The sequence below is a fragment of the Zootoca vivipara genome, chromosome 8 (genome assembly GCF_963506605.1).
Source record: "Zootoca vivipara chromosome 8, rZooViv1.1, whole genome shotgun sequence".
Classification (NCBI taxonomy): Eukaryota; Metazoa; Chordata; class Lepidosauria; order Squamata; family Lacertidae; genus Zootoca; species Zootoca vivipara.
In genome coordinates, this window is record NC_083283.1 from 64,832,834 (window position 1) to 64,855,244 (window position 22,411).

General features: G+C 44.8%; 1 protein-coding gene across 3 annotated transcripts in view; it reads right to left on the reverse strand.

Moving 5' to 3' along the window:
• Positions 1-3,227: 3,227 nt before the first annotated feature.
• The window catches only part of RIPK1 (receptor interacting serine/threonine kinase 1), a 29,496-nt gene continuing 10,312 nt past the window's right edge, over positions 3,228-22,411 (reverse strand). The window contains exons 4-11 of one of the 3 annotated variants that reach the window (XM_060277995.1): positions 21,535-21,763; positions 21,271-21,420; positions 14,763-14,839; positions 12,592-12,682; positions 9,702-10,277; positions 7,568-7,636; positions 6,088-6,234; positions 3,228-5,006 (exon numbers count right to left, since the gene is read on the reverse strand). In XM_060277995.1, coding sequence (XP_060133978.1) covers positions 4,711-5,006; positions 6,088-6,234; positions 7,568-7,636; positions 9,702-10,277; positions 12,592-12,682; positions 14,763-14,839; positions 21,271-21,420; positions 21,535-21,763 — 1,635 coding nt within the window. In that variant the 3' untranslated portion in view covers positions 3,228-4,710. The remainder of the gene's footprint in view (positions 5,007-6,087; positions 6,235-7,567; positions 7,637-9,701; positions 10,278-12,591; positions 12,683-14,762; positions 14,840-21,270; positions 21,421-21,534; positions 21,764-22,411) is intronic. The other 2 variants (XM_035126374.2, XM_035126375.2) reach the window with 2 other exon arrangements.

The following is a 22,411-nucleotide window of genomic DNA, read 5'->3' on the forward strand; positions in this document are numbered from 1 at the left end:
TTCTTCTCTTCTCATGAGGTGGCCAAAGTATTGGAGCCTCAGCTTCACGATCTGTCCTTCCAGGGAGCACTCAGGGCTGATTTCCTTAAGAATGGATAGGTTTGATCTTCTTGCAGTCCATGGGACTCTCAAGAGTCTCCTCCAGCACCATAATTCGAAAGCATCAATTCTTCGGCGATCAGCCTTCTTTATGGTCCAACTCTCACTTCCATACATCACTACTGGGAAAACCATAGCTTTAACTATACGGACCTTTGTCGGCAAGGTGATGTCTCTGCTTTTTAAGATGCTGTCTAGGTTTGTCATTGCTTTTCTCCCAAGAAGCAGGCGTCTTTTAATTTCGTGACTGCTGTCACCATCTGCAGTGATCAAGGAGCCCAAGAAAGTAAAATCTCTCACTGCCTCCATTTCTTCCCCTTCTATTTGCCAGGAGGTGATGGGACCAGTGGCCATGATCTTGGTTTTTTTGATGTTGAGCTTCAGACCATATTTTGCGCTCTCCTCTTTCACCCTCATTAAAAGGTTCTTTAATTCCTCCTCGCTTTCTGCCATCAAGGTTGTGTCATCTGCATATCTGAGGTTGTTGATATTTCTTCCGGCAATCTTAATTCCGGCTTGGGATTCATCTAGTCCAGCCTTTCGCATGATGAATTCTGCATATAAGTTAAATAAGCAGGGAGACAATATACAACCTTGTCGTACTCCTTTCCCAATTTTGAACCAATCAGTTGTTCCATATCCAGTTCTAACTGTAGCTTCTTGTCCCACATAGAGATTTCTCAGGAGACAGATGAGGTGATCAGGCACTCCCATTTCTTTAAGAACTTGCCATAGTTTGCTGTGGTCGACACAGTCAAAGGCTTTTGCATAGTCAATGAAGCAGAAGTAGACGTTTTTCTGGAACTCTCTAGCTTTCTCCATAATCCAGCGCATGTTTGCTATTTGGTCTCTGGTTCCTCTGCCCTTTCGAAATCCAGCTTGCACTTCTGGGAGTTCTCGGTCCACATACTGCCTAAGCCTGCCTTGTAGAATTTTAAGCATAACCTTGCTAGCGTGTGAAATGAGCGCAATTGTGCGGTAGTTGCAGCATTCTTTGGCACTGCCCTTCTTTGGAATTGGGATGTAGACTGATCTTCTCCAATCCTCTGGCCATTGCTGAGTTTTCCAAACTTGCTGGCATATTGGGTGTAGCACCTTAACAGCATCATCTTTTAAAATTTTAAACAGTTCAGCTGGAATATCATCACTTCCACTGGCCTTGTTATTAGCAATGCTTTCTAAGGCCCATTTGACTTCACTCTCCAAGATGTCTGGCTCAAGGTCAGCAACCACACTACCTGAGGTGTACGAGACCTCCATATCTTTCTGGTATAATTCCTCTGTGTATTCTTGCCACCTCTTCTTGATGTCTTCTGCTTCTGTTAGGTCCTTACCAGTTTTGTCCTTTATTATGGTAATCTTTGTACGAAATGTTCCTTTCATATCTCCAATTTTCTTGAACAGATCTCTGGTTTTCCCCATTCTATTGTTTTCCTCTATTTCTTTGCATTGCTCATTTAAGAAGACCCTCTTGTCTCTCCTTGCTGTTTTTTGGAAATCTGCATTCAGTTTCCTGTATCTTTCCCTATCTCCCTTGCATTTTGCTTGCCTCCTCTCCTCCGCTATTTGTAAGGCCTCGTTGGACAGCCATTTTGCTTTCTTGCATTTCCTTTTCCTTGGGATGGTTTTCATTGCTGCCTCCTGTATAATGTTACGAGCCTCCATCCATAGTTCTTCAGGCACTCTGTCCACCAAATCTAAATCCTTAAACCTGTTCCTCACTTCCACTGTGTATTCATAAGGGATTTGATTCAGATTGTATCTTACTGGCCCAGTGGTTTTTCCTACTTTCTTCAGTTTAAGCTGGAATTTTGCTATAAGAAGCTGATGATCTGAGTTACAGTCCGCTCCAGGTCTTGTTTTTGCTGACTGTATAGAGCTTCTCCATCTTTGGCTGCAGAGAATATAATCAATCTGATTTCGATGCTGTCCATTTGGTGATATCCATGTGTAGAGTCGTCTCTTGTGTTGTTGGAAGAGAGTGTTTGTGATGACCAGCTTGTTCTCTTGACAGAACTCTATTAGCCTTTGCCCTGCTTCATTTTGAACTCCAAGGCCAAACTTGCCAGTTGTTCCTTTTATCTCTTGATTCCCTACTTTAGCATTCCAGTCCCCTGTAATGAGAAGAACATCCTTCTTTGGTGTCATTTCTAGAAGGTGTTGTAGGTCTTCATAGAATTGGTCAATTTCACTTTCTTCAGCACCGGTAGTTGGTGCATAAACTTGGATTACTGTGATGTTAAAAGGTCTGCCTTGGATTCGTATTGAGATCATTCTGTCATTTTTGAGATTGCATCCCATTACAGCTTTTGCCACTCTTTTGTTGACTATGAGGGCCACTCCATTTCTGCTACAGGATTCTTGCCCACAGTAGTAGATATGATAGTCATCCGAACTGAATTCGCCCATTCCCTTCCATTTTAGTTCACTGATGCCCAGGATGTCGATATTTATTCTTGTCATCTCATTTTTGACCACATCCAGCTTACCTCCACTCATGGTTCTTACATTCCAGGTTCCTATGCAATATTTTTCTTTACAGCATCGGACTTTCCTTTCCTTTCCTGGATCAATGCCTTGTCGTGGCGAAGGGGCTTGAATAACTCAGAGAAGCTATGAGCTATGCCATGCAGGGCCACCCAAGATGGACAGGTCATAGTGGAGAGTTTTGACTAAACGTGATCCACCTGGAGAAGGAACTGGCAAGCCACTCCAGTATCCCTGCCAAGAAAACTCCATGGACAAAGACAACAGGCATATAAAGTATGCATATAAAGTATGCATATCTCACACAATAAAAGATTAGAAGGCGTGGGATCAGGGCTGGCCCCACAGCCAGGCTGGGTGGCGCAGGGCCCTGCGTGGGATTATGCGCTAGTTTCCTTACTTGGCTCCATTTTCTCCTGCCACTGAGGTTCGCTCTTAACCAGGATGCGAAATCAGGATTTGAGGCTGCTTCCATAGCTACAAGAGAACTTCATGGGAGATAACTGTGGTTGCTGTTCATGCTGATGTAACATAAAAGCTGCAGCTGAGATTGCACATGTGGATTCCAGGGAAAAGGGAAGAAGAAGTCCTGTGGTCCCCTTGCAGCCTCATAACCATGGTTAAGATATTGGGTATGCTACATCTGGAATGGTTTCACATGCCTGGCCCTTTTAACTACATATAATTCACCCAACATGAATTAGCAGACCAAAAACACTACCATTACAAATCATTCTACTGTTCTGTAATCCTTGCCTTCTGAGGCCACGCCAAGCTAGATCTGAAATGGAAGGCTTTGCCATGATTTTGACAAAATATGAATTTGTTATTCATGTATTGCACATATCTAGGTAAAGGACCCCGGGACAGTTAAGTCCAGTCAAAAGCGACTATGGAGTTGTGGTGCTCATTTCACTTTTTGGCAGAGGGAGCCGGTGTTTGTCCACAGACAGCTTTCTGGGTCATGTGGCCAGCATGACTAAACCGCTTCTGGTGCTACGGAACACAGTGACTGAAACCAGAGTGCACGGAAATGCCGTTTACCTTCCCACTGCAGTAGTACCTATTTATCTACTCGCACTGGCATGCTTTTGGACTGCTGGGTTGGCAGGAGCTGGGACAGAGCAATGGGAGCTGACCCCGTCGTGGGGATTCGAACCGCCAACCTTCTAATCAGCAAGCCCAAGAGGATCAGTGGTTTATACCAGAGCGCCACCCATGTTCCTGGTACATATGTATGGTGTGGTGAGTCTGACATCCATAAAACTGGACTGTTCATAGTGCGCTGACTATTCTCCATGCTGTTAGCCCCAAAGATAGAATGGGACTAGCCCAATCCAAAACAACACAGTCCAACAGTAGCCATAACATCGAGATACAATGATTAGCCACACTTAGTCTGAAATCCTGTGCACAGTTCCTTAGGATCAAATCCCGTGTACAGGATTGAATGGCAGATCAGTGGCTGAAGGAGCATCTCAACCCCCATTTTTCAGGTCCAGCTCTGAGGTCCTTCCAGTGGTTCCCTCACCATAGCTGCCAAGTTATCCCTTTTTTAAAGGGATTTTCCCTTATGCTGAATAGGCTTCCTCGCGAGAAAAGGGAAAACTTGGCAGCTATGTCCCTCACTGCGAGAAGTGAGGCTACAGGGAACCAGGCAGGGGGCCTTCTTGGCAGTGGCGCCCGCTCTGTGGAACACCCTCCTATCAGATGTCAAGGAGATTATCTGTTTTGTAACAAACAAACAAAACTTTTAATAAAAACTAATTTAAAAAAGAAGAGCAACAGCAGTGGTATTGCTAGAAAGTGCAGTTTTCCTCAGTCTTTCCTTGCTTGGTTCTTACTATATGCTAATAGTGAGAGACTCAAGATTGATATATGCTTTCAGTTTTTGTATCTGATAATATTTTATTATTTACAATAAAGCTAGAGGAGCAGTCTTGCGTCCATTTATATTGGATTGGTATTTTTTATTAAAATTATACAAATACATTCATTTGACGGCAAATTCTATACAGGCAGCACCAGAGCATTCATAATGGCAATCAAGATACTGTAAAGCAAAATGTCCATACTTTTCCCTGTAGGAAGCTCTGCAAAGTAGTTTATGCTGGTTTATGACTCTCATTTGTTACTCACTTCCGACTCCTGCTTTATTTTGGCAAGGAGATCTATCCTCTGGCTAGCAAAGAGAGCTCTGGCCAGCTTTCCCACTGTTGCTCCTTTGCTCCCTTCCTTCATCAGCCACCTCTGAAACATTTGATAAACTTTTTCCTTTAACCCATCCCGCTCGTAGTCATGGTCAATTTCCTCCAGGTCAGGGTCGCTGAAGCCCAGCTGCCGTGCAGTGGGTTTCCACTTCTTTCCCATATTATCTCTCACGAGGTTCAGTTGCACTTCTGAAACGAGAGCAGCGTTCTCTGGTGGCGACAAAAGGAAAATGTTTCTTTAGTGCTTTGGCGACGGAACGCCATTTCTTTTGTTCACGGAGACAATAGGAAGATCCTGACAAACTCCATCTTGCATGAGAAACATGGATGCGAGGGGGCAAGCCGGCCAATCCTGCTGCTAACAGTGAATGCAGGACTCTGAGTGCATGCCAATATACATAAAAACATATATAAGGTAAAGGACCCCTGGACGATTAAGCCCAGTCAAAGACAACATAGTCGTGGGGATTCGAACTGCCAACCTTCCGATCAGAAAGCCCAAGAGGCTCAGTGGTTCAGACCACAGTGCCACCCGCGTCCCTATGCCAATACTGTATATTAACCATGGAACCTCCATTTGAGGGTGAATTCTGAGCCAGTCAGAATTGTCTGAAAATGCCACAAGACTGCATTGCTACATGATTTGCTACACTTTAAAAAACAACAGCAACTGGGGAAAATAGTTTTTTCCTACTGAATTGGGACACTTATTTATGAAAGTGTGGGAGAAGGAAAGGAAGAGAAGTTCTAGCATGCAGCAACAATAGCATCACTGTGCGTCACAGTCTAAGAGGCAGCAACTTGCCACCAGTGGCATTAAGGGATACAAGCTAGAAGACTAGAATCTTCAGGGTCAGAATCCCGAAATCTGACTGCAAAGTCTGTGTTTTGTGGAGATTACTAGCACCTCTGTTTCTACAGATTAATATTTTTGTTACTACTACTACTACTACTACTACTACTACTACTAGTAGTAGTACTATCAGTACTATTAGTACTACAGTGGTACCTCCAGGTATGAACTTAATTTGTTCCGGAGGTCCGTTTGTAACCAGAAACCACTCGTAAAATGAGGTGCGCTTTCGCTAATGGCGTCTCCCGCTTCTGCTGCGTCGCTGGAGTTTGACTTCCGCTCGCATCCCTGGGCAACAAGGGGAATCTACTGCCACGTTAGCAGAGCGTGTAACCCGAAGCATTCGATAGGGGGACGGAACAGAGTTTCAAAGGCAAATGCTTTGAAAGCAAGTGCTATTTCATTAAGGAAGAAAAATGTTTTAACTTCAGTACTTACCAAACAGTTTCTGGTAATCTGCAGGATTATAATGAGTATTTTCCGGCATAGTACATATTTGTTGAGGCTTTTGTCTAATGGTTAAGACGTTGTGAGAGCCTATCTGAATTGCACTACTATTATATATATTGTAGCTTGCAGGTTCTCCTGTATGTAAGACAATTTTTAAAAAACACCCGTTTAATAAAGCAAATATAAAACTACACACAAACAAAATGAGCACAGGGACAGTGCAGGGGGATGAATTACTGACCTGTGTGTTCACACATGTTAATTTTAAGATGGAAATAGTAAAATGCATTATTTGAATGCTGCACTTATATGTTGGGTAGTTCACATCAAGGAAGAAATGGTTCTTGCTCTTAGAATTTATGTTACAAGGGCATATTTACACAATCAGGTTTATTTCTCACGTTGGTGACTGGTATAGTTAATCATGGAATGATAGAATTGTAGAGTTGGAAGGGACCCTGAGGATCATCTAGTCTAACCCCCTGCAATGCAGGAATATGCAGCTGTACCATACGGAAATCGAATCTGTGACCTTGCCATTATAAGCACCATGCTCTAACCAACTGAGCAAGCCAGGCTGCTCCAATAGTTCTTTGTTAAGAGTTAAAATTATAGCAAACCTTTGAAAGCTTGTGTCAGTCAGATCAGTAAGACAAGACAACAAACTCCCCAAAGAGAAAACATGTTGGCTTTCTATATCAGTCTAACTCCCAAGAGACTGTGATCTACTTCCAGTCTAAACAAACTGGAAGTGATCTACCCAGAGTTGTTGAGCTTTTTTTAGGAGGAGAGGCCAGAATTGTTGAGTTTTTTGGAGGGATCTACCCTGTAGATCGCAGTCAACTGGCTGGACATCACTGTTCTATATCAACAGTGTTTCAAAAACGTTTCAAGAATTAAGTCTTTTGAGTCAAATAGATAATGCATTTTGAGACTTCGTTCAGTGAATATGACTGTATCTTGTTGAGATCAAGCAAGCAGCTGTTTCTGGAGCTCCAGAACTCTGGCTTTTTTTCATTTTGAAAGGGAACAGCACCACAAAAGGGAATCTCAAACTCTCTCCTTGTGGAAGGAGCAGATTGCAGGGACCAGTTCTGCAACCTAACATAGTCTATGCTGTTTGCACCTTGGGCCCCTCCAAAAATCCAACTAGTGTGCCAAATAAGCCCTGGAAAAGCAGAGTTAAATCCTACAAATTTGGACGCTGGGAATAGGCACACTCAGCCAAGGCAGAATTGGATCCCACCCACCCTGGTCGATCAGCTCATTTCATGTGTGACATCAGCTGATGGACAGGTGGATATGATTGGAGGGAAATGGCCGTGTAGGCCAAGACTGGCCTATGGATTGGAGCTTCCGTACTTCTGCTTTAGAGCTACCAAATGGTATTATAGCCTTAAAGAGTCCAGACCCCTCATGTTGAGATCATACTGCTCATGTTAAGAAATAACTACAGGAAGCTTTTTACCTGAATTCTCTTTGTGTATAGGCGTATGGGCGAAGTTTGTCTTCATAAAAGAGGTCGATTCCTCTGGATCTAAACAGGTATGCAAATTGTGTGAAAACTGCGCCACTGCTCTTGAAACATTAAACTCTTGACAGTGCAAAAACCTACTCAGATAAAAACCTACCCAGGTGCAAAAGAGCTTCTGCATCATTAATGCAGGTTAGGGAATTTCGACAGGTGGATACTTCACAATACAAAAGTGGTGGTCTTGGGAGAGCAGCAACTGCGAGAAGGCAGTACTTTTCAGAAGACCACACTGACTTCCGACAGAATGAAGTCCTCCCTAAGCTTCCAGTGCTGTACTTGCTGACTGTCACGGAGCCACATTTGCAGCCCACAAGGCTGACGAGCCAGAAAGTTCCTGCAGAGTTGGGACCAACCAAGACCCACCTTCCCTGGAGCTCCTTGGGATGTGTGTACCCTGAGGGAAGACATCGGGCAAGGGAGCCAGCACCATCAGCTCCTGAAATAGGCCTGAGGATGTTTGGCACCACTTGTTAATAAACTGCCTGAGGCACCTTGTCCAAAAGGTAGCCTATAGATGCAACTGATGAATATTATTAAGTTAGCAATTTCTATTCAGCCCCACAGCCAGTGCAGTACAGAATGATAGCCAACCAGCATTCCTAGTGCTCTTACACCAGAGGAGGCATATGCCGCCAAAGAGAGAAGCCAAGGGTGTTTTTGCCGATTCGCCCTCGAAACACTTGCTTAAGTTTGTTTTATGGTTGTAACTCTATTATTTGTTTTAGGTAAAGGTAAAAGGACCCCTGACCATTAGGTCCAGTCGTGACCGACTCTGGGGTTGCGGCGCTCATCTTGCATTATTGGCCGAGGGAGCCGGTGTATAGCTTCCAGGTCATGTGGCCAGCATGACAAAGCCGCTTCTGGCAAACCAGAGCAGCACATGGAAACACCGTTCACCTTCCCGCTGTAGCGGTCCCTATTTATCTACTTGCATTTTGATGTGCTTTCGAACTGCTAGGTTGGCAGGAGCTGGGACCAAGCAACGGGAGCTCACCCCGTCACAGGGATTCGAACCGCCGACCTTCTGATCAGCAAGCCCTAGGCTCAGTGGTTTAACCACAGCGCCACCTGGGTCCCTACATTATTTGTTTTATAATTGTATATTTTATTGTTACAACCTACAGGATTATTGTTGAAGGGCAGGTAAGAGATTTAATTACAAACAAACAAATAAAACTGCTCCAGAGCACACTGCGGATTGCTGGGCAAAGGGGACTGGCAAAAACCTTCCCTCGTCTTCTGAGGTGATTCCACCGGATCAAAAGCCCTTTTAGTACAATGGCACGAAAGGGCCACCACCCAGTTTTTAGGGGGCTGGAGTATCTCTTACGTATAGATGGATATCTCATCTTCCTCCAAAATGGAGCACAACTTACAACATTGATAATGAAACACGACATTCCTAAGAAAACAATACAGTACAAATAAAATACAGCACAACGAACAGCAGCGCTACTGCTCTCTGTGGAAGGTAAAGGTAAAGGGACCCCTGACCATTAGGTCCAGTCGTGACCGACTCTGGGGTTGCGCGCTCATCTCGCATTATTGGCCGAGGGAGCCGGCATATAGCTTCCAGGTCATGTGGCCAGCATGACAAAGCCGCTTCTGGCAAACCAGAGCAGCACATGGAAACCATAGCTGCCACGTTCTCCCTTTTTTAAAGGGAAATTCCCTTATGCCAAATAGGCTTCCTCGTGAGAAAAGGGAAAACTTGGCAGCTATGATGGAAACGCCGTTTACCTTCCCGCTGTAGCGGTTCCTATTTATCTACTTGCAGTTTGATGTGCTTTCGAACTGCTAGGTTGGCAGGAGCTGGGACCAAGCAACGGGAGCTCACCCCGTCACAGGGATTCGAACTGCCGACCTTCTGATCAGCAAGCCCTAGGCTCAGTGGTTTAACCACAGCGCCACCTGGGTCCCAGAGCGCCACCTGCTCTCTGTAGAAACTGCACCACAAACAGTATTTCATGATTCAAATGCACACTTCTTCAGATATCTGCTGGTGTTAGGCATGTGTGCTCTTTCTCCCTTGAGGAACAAGAGGAAGACCCTCAATCAGTTCACTTACCAGTTTCTGCACTGAAGCTTTTGCCAAAATAGTAAGGCCTGAACGGGTTAGGTTGACGATCCACACCAGATTCAGGTACAGGCGGTTTATTGAAGCTAAAGGGATTGGCTGATCCGTAGAGATCTTCTGGGCTTACAGATGCTCTGAGATTTGCAGGTCCGGGCCCATAGTGCCTAACTGGATTCAGCAGGATATTATTTCCCCTTTCTGGAGTAGCTCTGATTGGCGATGGTTTCCACTGACGATTGTACAGGTCCGCAGATCTCAGGTGGGACTCCTGCATCAGTCGGGCGGCAGGTGCCTTTGCATACGGGTCGTGAGACACCTTCCTCCTCCTCTCCTCCTCCAGCATTTCAGCACTGTGCGGCACGGAACGGCCTTCCGCCTTGTCCATCCTGCTGCCATGCAGGTGGTAGTTCAGCTCGTCCTGCAGTTTCCGCTCCAAGGTCACTGGAGGTTCCAAGGATGTTTCGCAGCTCTCCACAGGTTCGTTGACCGGGCAAGCCGCAAACATGCCTTCATCTACGGTGTTGCTTGCCTCAGGACACGGAGAGCTGTGCAGGGAGCCGGGCAGATCTGCAGGGCAGAAAGGGAGAGGCCTAAGAGGATGGATTGCTTTGCAGAGATTTCACTGCAGTGTTCTAGCACAGGGGTCAGCAAACTTTTTCAGCAGGGGGCCGGTCCACTGTCCCTCAGACCTTGTGGGGGACCGTACTAAATTTTGAAAAAAGAATTTAAAAATGGGCAGATTCCTATGCCCCACAAATAACCCAGAGATGCATTTCTAAATAAAAGCACACATTCTACTCATGTAAAAACACCCAGAGATCCATTTTAAATAACAGGACACATTCTAGTCATGTAGAAACACGCTGATTCCCGGACTGTCCACGGGCCGGATTTAGAAGGCGATTGGGCCACATCCAGCCCATGGGTCTTAGGTTGCCTACCCATGTTCTAGCAGCTTGGTGAGACTCAAGGCTGCATCCAAGGATGGGAACCCTATGGGTCTCCTAATACTGTTGGACTACAGTTCCCAACAGTCCAGTAGCATAGGGAGGGGCACAGCTTTCCCTAACCCAGGGGTTCCCAAACTAAGGCCTGGGGGCCGGATGCGGCCCAATCACCTTCTAAATCCGGCCCGCAGACAGTCCGAGAATCAGCATGTTTTTACATGAGTAGAATGTGTCCTTTTATTTAAAATGCATCTCTGGGTTATTTGTGGGGCATAGGAATTTGTTCATATTTATTTTCAAAATATAGTCCGCCCCCCCACAAGGTCTGAAGGACAGTGGACCGGCCCCCAGTTGCAAAAGTTTGCTGACCCCTGCCCTAACCTATCCTACACACTTTGGATCTCGATGAACTCAATGGGACTTACTTCTAAGTAAATTTGCACTGAATTGTGCTGTAAGCATGAAAAGCTCATTGGGTTGCTATGCTTTAATAAAACAAAGATTGGTCCCCTTCCACAAAAATGTGTCTTAACTTGCTATCATCTGGAAGATGCCATAAACTGCTGCATTGCCTTACCACTGTGCTCTGGCATGAAGTTCTAGCATTGATTGCCATTTTCCATGGCTCAGCAAACGATAAGTGAAGGCATCATCCTTCAAAATCACAACCAGAGAGAACTAGAAGGAAGCCTTCCAAAACCAGAAGATTATAGAAAGTGCTCTAACTAAACTTCCACTCAACACACTTGGGGGGGGGGAGGGATTTAGAAGCTTAGAAGGACAAAGGAATACAAAATAACTCCCCCCAGTTGGAAGAATTAAGTGTGTTCACACCACCACCCTATTCTAGGGCTGAGCAGTATATCGATTTATTGTCCCAAACTGGTTTGAAGTCCATATCATGATGTTATCATGATGTTGGTTTCATAATTTTAGACCTGGCAATATATCACAATCATGATGTGTGTGTGTGCTCGCGCGCTGTGCAAAAATCATGATGCAGGAAAAACTGTGAAGGCAGTTAATGCCTCTGCATGGCTCCTTCCTTACTTCAGACAATGTGATATATCAGTGTATTGCGATGTTGAAAACCAGTTATCACCCAGCCCTGCTCTATTCTGACTATTCAGAAGGTCAGGTTGAAATCAGCATAAATAACTGCTAGCAAACATTTTTTTAAAAAACAACAACAACCCACTTCCAATATTAACAGGTGCTACAAAAAGTAAGAGGATGCTACTCTACCTCGTGCTTTCTGGCAAGCAGAACCCCCCCAAAAGTAAAAAGGAGGCGTGGTCTTTGTTCTTATGCCAACCCAACAGGATGACCCAAAGGGGCCAGTGGTATTGATCCACCCTGAGGCCTGCTGGCAGGTTTCCTTGGGCGGCTGCTACACCTCAGGCTGTGCGTTACAGCCTAATATCCAAAGGTCAAGAGCCTTTTGGTAGCTGTAGACTCTGAATATAGACGGCAAGAATAATGACTTTTGGAAGTGTGAATGGTTCTTGGCTTCTTGTTATTGTGGAAATCCTGCTCAGCCCCTGCTGCTTCTACACTATGGGATTTCACCAGGCACTGTCTGTTTGTCTGTGTGGGCTTCCTCTGCCCCCCAAAAAGAGAAACAGATGGGATGATGAATTCTCCACTCCAAACCGACTTCATCACTTATGTGACGCTATCATAAAATATACACATACTCTAATTTGAGTCATAAACCAGAGTCCAGGCAAAATCTCCAGCTCTGATATGATTTATTTACAAAGTAGAGACAAACTGTAATCTGCACTGGCCCTAATCAGCGCTGAAACGAAAAGTACTTTGGCTTTGATTGTTTTTTTTTAATGGGTGTCCTTGTTATCGTAAAGAAATGTGCACCAGTCGCCCAAAATGTGGAATGCAAAAGGATGAACTCTTAAGCAACTGAAATGAATTACCCATCCGGCCATTGCTTGGTGGTTCTGCCATGGCATCCACTTGGAGAGACTGCATCCTTTTTATAAGTTCCGTTGGCTCAGGGTACTTTTCCTGTCGCAGAGAACAACAGCAACTAAATACCTGAGTGAATCACTGGAAGAACCTAGAACCTCTAGGGGAATGTTGCTTAAGGTGCCCATCAAGCAAAACCCTGATGGACTGTATGACTAAGGATGTCAGAAACCCTGTTGCACAGGGAAAGCTACACGTCTAGAGGTTTACATATTTAGGCTTTCCCATTTCAGACACTCCAGTTAATGTGCGAATGGCAGAGAGAGACCGAGGGAGCAGCCCTACTACTGCTTCTCTCCTAACACTAGAATTTGTGGACACTCAATGAAGCCAAACGTTGAAATAGCCATGGCAGATAAAGTAATTCTTCATGCAATGTATAGTTAAAGCAGGCATCCCCAAACTTCGGCCCTCCAGATGTTTTGGACTACAATTCCCATCTTCCCCGACCACTGGTCCTGTTAGCTAGAGATCATGGGAGTTGTAGGCCAAAACATCTGGAGGGCCGCAGTTTGGGGATGCCTGAGTTAAAGCATGGAACTCACTTCCACAGGAGGCAACGATGGCCACCAGTTTGGGTGACTTTAAAAGAGGAGTGGACAAAGTCATGGAGGGCAAGGCTATAGCCATGGTGACTATGCTCTGTCTCCACATCTGGAGACAGTGATGCTTCTGAATACCAGTTGCTGGAAACCACAGGAGAAGTGAGTGCTCTTGTGCTCAGCTCCTGCTTGAAGGTTTCTCACAGGCTGTCAGGGACTGGACTGAAGAGGAATGGTGGAGCCCACCCCCCCCCCATTCTCCTGAACCTTCCCGAGAAGAGGAGGACAGCATAGACTTACAACAGTGGTTTGCAGAAGGTCATGACTCTGAGACAGAAGAAGGACAAAGCTGGGAGATAATGGAAGGAGAGGAAGGAGGAGCAGAAGAGTCAGGAGAGCTAGTTGACACATTATCATTAGAAAGCATTCCCGACCGCCCCTTCTCCTAGAACGAGGAGGGCTGTTAAAGTGGGAGGACAGAAAGTGAATAGACAAAAGGTCCTCATGCAGCCACAGTATAAAGGGGTGGAGCTACTGATGACTGAGAGTAAAAGGGGGGAGGAGATTACTGAGAGCAACGCATTATCCTAAAGACAGCATCCTGACTATTGAATAGAATACCTTGGTAAGAGCTTCTTGTATTTTCATTACTGGCAGCCTGCTGTGAGGGAGGGGGGGATCAGATTCCTTGAAGCCTGACACAGGCATTTGGGCATTATTATTATTATTATTATTATTATTATTATTATTGGGATGCGGGTGGCACTGTGGTCTCTAAACCACAGAGACTAGGGCTTGCCGACAGGAAAGTCGGCGGTTCGAATCCCTGCGATGGGGTGAGCTCCCATTGTTCGGTACCAGCTCCTGCTGACCTAGCAGTTCGAAAGCACGTCAAAGTGCAAGTAGATAAATAGGTACCGCTGCAGCAGGAAGGTAAATGGCATTTCCATGCGCTGCTCTGGTTTCCGGCACCCTCGGCCAGTAAAGCAAGATGAGTGCCGCAACCCCAGAGTCGTCTTAACTGTCAGGGGTCCTTTACCATTATTATTATTATTATTATTATTATTATTATTATTATTATTATACCCTGTCCATCTGACTGGGTTGCCACAGCCACTCTGGTTGGCTTCCAACAGATATAGAGAGATAATAAAACATCAAACCTTAAAAATATTCCCTATACAGGACTGCCTTCCTATGTATTCTAAAAGTTGTATGGCTATTTATCTCCACAGGGCAGGTACCACTGCTGAGAACAGGATTCTGGACCATTGGGTTGATCCAACAGGCTCTTCTTATGATTTTGTATGATTTTAGGGATAGAATTGGAAGGGATTGAGGAAGTCCTTAAGTACACCCCTCTGCTTATTGCAGGATCTACAATGCAGATGCAGCGACCGCGTCCCTGACAATCTCTGCTTCAATGCTTCCAGTGAAGGAGATTGCTCAGATGTGTGACAGCTCTTACTTTAAGGAAATTTCTCCTACCTAATAGCCGGACTCTGCTCCCCTACAATTTTCACCAGTGATTCTCGCCCTTCCCCCCCCCCCCCAGCCATAAATGTTTGACAACTTACTTTTAACTTTCTCAAGTCATCTTCGACATCCTTTTCAAAGTTCTGCTGATAAAATGGCTTGTATGTCAAATTGATTTCTGTAGTAAAGAATTAGTCAATTAGTAAAAGAAACCCCCCAAAGCGGTCTCAATGAAAAATAGACGAGACTGTTCTAATGCTGTTTTTATAAAGGCAAGTAAGAAGTGCTATGGCAGTGGCAAAGCATGGCAGGAGGGCACAGGGGCGGTTGCCCCAGGTGCAAAATTGTTAGGGGGTGCAAAATTTCAACACCCAGTGCTGCCTCAATAAAGCTGCACACTTCCGTCGCTGGGTTCAATTGAAAATGGCTTCTCTATGCGAAGCAGGAAGTGACCACTCCAGGGAAAGATTCCTTCAGTAGCACCTTAAAGACCAACTAAGTTTTTATTTTAGTATGAGCTTTCATGTGCATGCACACTTCGTCAGATACACTTGAAACAGAAGGCTCTTCTGTTTCAAGTGTATCTGACGAAGTGTGCATGCACACGAAAGCTCATACCAAAATAAAAACTTAGTTGGACTTTAAGGTGCTACTGAAGGAATTTTTTTATTTTGCTTCGACTCAGACCAACACGGCTACCTACCTGTAACTAGAACTCCAGGAAAAGGAATGACTCTTTTCTTATCTCTGTGGCTGTGATCTCCTGGGTGACATGAATGCCATAAGGCAGTTGAATGTGCATGCATACTCCGTCCATTTCCCCCCTCCCCTCTACATGGCTCCGGGCACTGGCAACCCTATGCTACGCCACTGTGACATGGCAGAAGTGTATGACATTGTGTGTGACATGTAGAAGGTAGAAGGAGACAAGTTTTCCTCCCTCTCTCAGAGCAGGTTCTACTTCACACGGCACCTAGTTAAACCACAGAAATCTCCTTTGGGACAAGGATTTATCAATGGCATAAAAGCAATTTATTCTGACCAGAAAGCCAAAATTATAATAAACAATATAGCCTCAGAGGAAATTAGGATCGAAAAGGGTACCAGGCAAGGGTGCCTATTATCCCCTCTTTTGTTTATCTCTGTCCTGGAAGTTTTACTGAACATGATTAGGAAGAATGAGGAGGTGAAAGGAATCACAGTAGGCGCAAAGCAATATAAGTTAAAAGCTTTTGCTGATGATTTAGTATTGACATTACAGGAGCCAGAGACAAGCGCTTTAAAAGCGCTGGAACTGATTCAGGAGTTCGGACAGCTGGCAGGTTTTAAATTAAACAAAACAAAGACAAAGGTTTTAGGCAAAAATTTGACAATAGATGAAGTTAAAAACTTACAAGATATTATGGGATTGACTTTTGTGAAAAAGGTGAAATACCTAGGGGTGAATATGACAGCTAAAAATACCAATTTGTTCAAAAATAATTATGAAAAAGTTTGGAAAGAGATAAAACATGACTTAGAACATGGGTGTCAAACACAAGGCCCGGGGGCCAAATCCGGCCCGCCAGACCTCGTCATGTGGCCCGCCGAGCGCCCCAGCCAGCGGGACCCAGCAGCGGGACCATGCTGCTGAAGCGCAGCGCCAACAAACAGCTGGAGCCGGGGGGGGGTAGAAAGGCAGCCGGAGCAGCGCTGCATGGAGCGCCCCGAGCCACAGCAGGAGAAGGAGGAGGCAGCTTGCTGCACGGAGAGTCCCAAGCTCTGTAGCACTTTGAATCCTCCTCCTCCTGCCATGGCTCGGCGCCTGGAAATGGCTGCTGCTGCTGCTACTGAAGCACAGACAAAGCACCCAGCAGCGCCGCGTGGAGGAGGAGGAGGAGGATTTAAAGTGCTACAGAGCACTGCTGCGTCCCAGAGGCTCGGGACTCTCCACACGGCGCTGCTGGGCACCGACCTGGCAAGCCTCCACCTCCGCCTCCTCTTGCCTCACCTCCTCCTCCTCCTGCCGTGGCTCAGCCTCATGAACGTGAGCTCAGCAGCGGCTCAGCCTCACGAACGTGCAACTCTGAGGCTTTACGCACTTCTCCTAAAACGGACACCTGCTGCCTCATGCTGCACGGGAAATGCTTTTTGCCCCTGGGTCCTTTCGCGCTCTTTTTTGGCGCTGAATCAAGGCGGCGACCCCCCCCTTCCCTTTCTTTCTTCCTCTCATTCTTATTCTTTCTTTCCCTCTCCTTCCTTCCTTCTTTATCTCTGTCTTCTCTCCCTCTTTCTTTTTCTTTCCTTCTTTATTCCTTCTTTCCTACTCTTCTTTCTCTCTCCCTCCTGCTCCCTCTTTCCTTCCTTCCTTCCTTCCTTCCTTCCTTCCTTCCTTCCTTCCTTCCTTCCTTCCTTCCTTCCTATCTTTCTTCCTCTCCCTCATTCTTATTCTTTCTTTCCCTCTACTTCCTTCCTTCTTTCTCCCTTTCCGTCTTCTCTCCCTCTTTCTTTTTCTTTTCTTCTTTATTCCCTTCCTTATTTCCTACTCTTCTTTCTCTCCTCTCTTTCCTTCCTTCCTCTCTCCCTCCCACTCCCTCTTTTCTTCCTCCCTCCCTCCCTCCCTCCCTCCCTTCCTCCCTCCCCTCCCCTCCCTCTCCCTCTCCTCAGAAACATAGGATGCTGCTTTATACTTCTGGCCCTTAAACCCTGGAACCAGGAGAGCAGCTCCAGTGAGTCAACCTCAGCCAGTCCCTTTGGTGAAGGGCGGTGGCTCACTGGCAGAACATCTGTCCTGCATGCAGAAGGACCCCAGCATCTCCAGGTACTAGTAGCTCTGCAAAGGTCCTGCATGAAACCCTAGCGAGCCTCCACCACCCAGTGCAGTTACCAAAAATCATTTTTCAATAAATTGTACAATAATTGTACATTTGAATATCTACTTGCCATTATTCTGACTATGTTTCTGCTTTCAGAGCTAGTTATTACTTACATTATTACAAAAAACAGTAATAATTGAATGCAGTGACAATAATTTATGATAATAAAGAGTGGACACATAGTCCTACAGATACAACCGGCCCTTTGAGGGTGACCAAACTGCTGATGCGGCCCCCGATGAATTTGAGTTTGACACCCCTGACTTAGAAGGATGGTCTAATTTAAAGTTGTCAATGATGGGCCGTATTGCTGTTATAAAGATGAATGTATTGCCAAAAATGTTATTTTTGTTCCAAGCATTACCAATTGTAGATAATGTTGCTTGTTTTAAAGAATGGCAAAAGGTTCTATCAAAATTCATCTGGCAAGGAAAAAAACCTAGAATTAAATATAAATTATTAACTGATGTGAAAGAAAGAGGAGGTTTTTCCCTACCAGATTTGAAGATTTATTTTGAAGTAGCAGCCTTTTGCTGGTTAAGAGAATGGTTTGCCTTAGAAAATGATGATGTTCTAGATTTGGAAGGTCATGATAATGCCTTTGGATGGCATGCATATTTATGGTATGACAAGGCCAAAGTTCATAGAGGTTTTAAAAATCATATTATCAGGAAAACTCTTTTAAATGTTTGGAATAGGTATAAAGCCTTGATAGAACCAAAAACACCCAGATGGATTTCACCGGCGGAAGCCAAAACTCAAAAAAGATTGAATATGTCAACAAATTGGTTGAGATATAGGGATATTTTAATACAAGATAATGAGCTCATGAAGTTAAAACGATATGAGGAGTTGAAAAGTAAAGTAACGGATTGGTTTCAATATCATCAGATCAATGAGATGTTTAAAATGGATAAGAAAGTTGGTTTTCAAATGCAAAAGTCGAAAATAGAAACAGAATTGTTAGATTCTAAAAGTAAAAAATTATCAAAAATGTATAATGTATTGTTGGAATGGCATATGAAAGACGAGCAAACAAAAAGTGTTATGATCAAATGGGCAAATGACGTGGGGCACAACATCATGGTGGAAGATTGGGAAAGGTTATGGAAGCACAATATGAAATTTACCGTGAGTACAGTTTTAAAAGAGAATTTAATGAAAATGATGTATAGATGGTATCTGACTCCGGTAAAGTTAGCTAAGATTTATCATAAAAAAGACAACAAGTGCTGGAAATGCAAAAAGCAGGAAGGTACCTTCTTCCACATGTGGTGGACGTGCCCCCAAGTGAGAGACTTCTGGGAAAAGATTTATAATGAACTGAAAAAAGTGCTGAAATGCACTTTTGCTAAGAAACCAGAGGCCTTTCTACTTGGGATCACAGGGGATGATATCCCCAAGAAAGAGGTTGTTTTCTTTTTGTATGCCACAGCAGCAGCAAGGATACTACTGGCAAAGAATTGGAAGAATGAAGAATTACCAACGGTGGATGAATGGCAGAAGAAAGTGATAGAATATATGGAACTGGCTGAGTTGATGGGGAGACTCCGGGATCGGAGTGAAGAAGCAGCGGAGGAGGATTGGAAGAAATTTAAAAGTTATTTGAAAAACAAACACGTAATAGATTGATCAAGTGAAGGTGAGGGAGATACAAGGATGTTGTAGATTATACAAGGGTTTGAAAATAAATATCGCTAGAAGATAGGGAAATTAGAATTAAGATGAAAGATATAGTTGAGTGTTTTAAGGATAAGGAAAAATAGATAGAATATAATGATAATATTAATGCTAATTTAGAATTCATGTAAGATTTAGAATTTACTAAATATGAATTGTAAGGAAGCGTAGCAGGAGGAGGACGAAGAAGTCATTAGATTTAGAAGGTTATAAAAATAAGAAGTTTTTTTTCTTTTTTGGAATTTTGTATATTTTTTCTTTTTGTGTGTGTTTTGCTTTTTGTATGTTGTATTTTCTTAGTATTTTTGTTTGTGCTTATTATGTTTAGTATTTTTGTATGTATAAAATTCTTAATAAATATATATATATTTTAAAAATAAACCACAGAAATCTCTCCCACAGTGGGCATCAAAGGCCACCAACTTAGATGGCTTTAAAAGAGGATTGATTGGACAAATTCATGGAGGAGAGGGCAACTAACCATGATGGCTACATTCTCCTCCACAGCCTGAGGCAGTATGCTTCTGAATACCAGTCGCTGGAAACGACAGGAGGGGAGAGTGCTATTGCGTTCAGGGACAGTTCCCAGGCTGATTTAACAAGCAATCCCCCTTCGCAGGGAACTCTGCAAATTCCAGCTCTGTGATGGGAACACTGGTCTCTTAACAGCTCTTGGCACACTTAACATACTCTAGCTCTCATAATTCTTTCGGGTGCTAAGTGGTATAGCCCACATACCCCTGCCCCCCCCCAGTGATGCCTTAGCCCATTTGGGATTTCCAGTTCCCCCTGGAGAAAGAAAGAGAGCTAGCAAAGCGGTCTTCAATGAATCCCCTGTGCCTTTTTGAATACCTGGTTTAGGGCCTTAGAACCAAAGAATTCTGAGTGCAGGATTTATTTATTTTTAATGTCAGAACTGAATGGAGCTCTCAGACCTTCCACACAAAAAATGGCTACCCCAAACATTTGTCGTTTCAGCAGTATAGTTTGAGCTGAGGAGAAATTGATTTTGTTGCTGCTCTTATTAAACCACCAAAGGTCTGAAATCCTTTCCAATTCACTGCAAATCACTCTGGTTTCCCATAGATCCAGACTGACATTCAGCCCATTCCTTTTCTACTCCCTATTTGTAGGGGGTTTCACAGGGATGACTATTGAGAAAAGGGTATACCTCTCCCTATAGTTTGAAGGGTGCCAGAGGTGGTGAGTTCTGTCTGACATGGGGAGGAGGGCTCGTCGCATGTGTGTGATGTCACATGTGCGACATGCACTTGTGACATCACACGGGTTGGGAGGCGTGTCAGAGGACCACCAGGGGTCAGCGGAGAGTCTGGTGGATCGGAGAGAGGGCTCTCGGACGCTGCCAGAGGCCCAGAGCCTAGTGCCTGGCAGCTTCCTCCAGAAGGTGGGACTGGGGCTCAGGAGGAGGTGTAGACCCTCAGGGATGTTGAGGAGACGAGGTTTCCAGAGGGAGAGCTGCAGAGGGTGGACTAAAGCACTCAAGAGGGGGAGGCTCCAGAAGCTACAGTGCCGGTCCCTCAACTGAGCAGCTCTAGTGGAGAAGGCGCTCCACCAGCACCCTCACCCCAACAGAGAAGGGGTGAAAAGAAGACAGACCAACGGAGGAGGTTCAAGGTCCCCAGGGGGCTGTGTTGGCAGAGGTCAACAAGGGAGGTGCTTCCGGATTCTGAATCTGAATAGTACAGTCATGCTTTTTGATGCTCTGTCTTGTACATACTGTATGTATATAATAAAACCCTGTAAAAACCAAGCACGGGGTTTGGAGCTGCTTACTTGTGAGGAAGCAATCAACACCATTACAAGGTCCAATGAGGCCCTCCTGGTGGGGTGCTTAAAGATTGGGTGGGGCTCAGCCCTGTCATCACATACTTCCCCATAGATTTGGCACCTGTGAGGAGTGCAGTGTTACCTCTTTGCTGTTCCCTCATTCCACTGCACCTGTCGACCCAGCCAACAACTAAACATCTGGAATATTCCATATGACCTTAGGGCTGCCCTCCTCTTGCACTCAAATACTGCCGGACCCACTTCAGCAAAAATGCGCTCTCACTACCTGCAAAAGTTGGTCGTTCCTCCGGCTTTTGACTCCAAGATTGTTTCATTAGTGTAATGATCTCTCCTGGGCAACTTTCTTCAATCTCCTCTATGAGAGGCCTATCCCCATTCATGATGCAGAAGTATATTTGCGCATCAGTCAAAGCATCTGGTGAGGGAGAGAGGAATTGAACAGGGGGTTTGTTTTGTTTTTTGTTTAAAAATAACCGTGTGCAGCTAAAAACACTTCAGCAAGCGGAGTTATTTGGTCACAAGCACTCACTCTCATAGGGTTCTTTGTTGGCAAAGATGGCCCATAATACTATGCCAAAGCTGTACACGTCTGATTTTTCCACAGGAGTGGTGTTAACTGATGCCAAATGTTCTGGGGCCATGTAAAAAAGGGTGCCGGCGTTGCTCTTCGAGCTGCAGTTGATTTTCATCTTCCGGATGCTCTCCTCTTTAGTCAGCCTGCTCCAGCTTTTGAAACGGGCAACGCCAAGGTCTGCTATCTGCAGGAAAGGATGGAGAACCGTTACGGCAGCAAGGTCCAACTGAGATCACACAAGCACACAGTTGATGAGACCCTCACAGGCCGTCTTCTCCAACTTCCTGCTTGGCGCAGGAAATCCAGAGCTAGAGCATTCACTATAGATGGACTATCCACCCTCTACTTAAAGGAAGGGAGAGCCCACCACCCCTCTAGGTCATTGGTTCCATTGTCACAGCTGCTCAAGACGTTTGACTTAACGCTCAACCAAAATTTACCTACCTGTATCTTAAGCCCACTGAATCAACCCCTGGAAGCAGCAGAGAACACGCATTTGCCTATGATGTTCCCACACTCTCAGTGTTCTCTCTTCCAGGCTAAACATGCCCAGTTCTTTCAAACCATTCCACATAGGACTTGTTTTTCTTAATGCTGACAGCCTTTTGTTGCCTTTCTCTAACCCCATTTCAGTTTGTCACTCTATATCCTTCTTAAAGTTCAGTGCCCATTAGGGGATATTCCGGTTGAGGACAATTTGCAGTCGACATGCTTAGCGCGGCAGCGAATGTTTCCCAAAGTATTTTGTTATTTAATTAAATATAGTGTTTTTAAGGTTAAACGGGTCAAATGGAGTGCACTGATCTGAACATTCAGAAAAGCATGTGGTAGA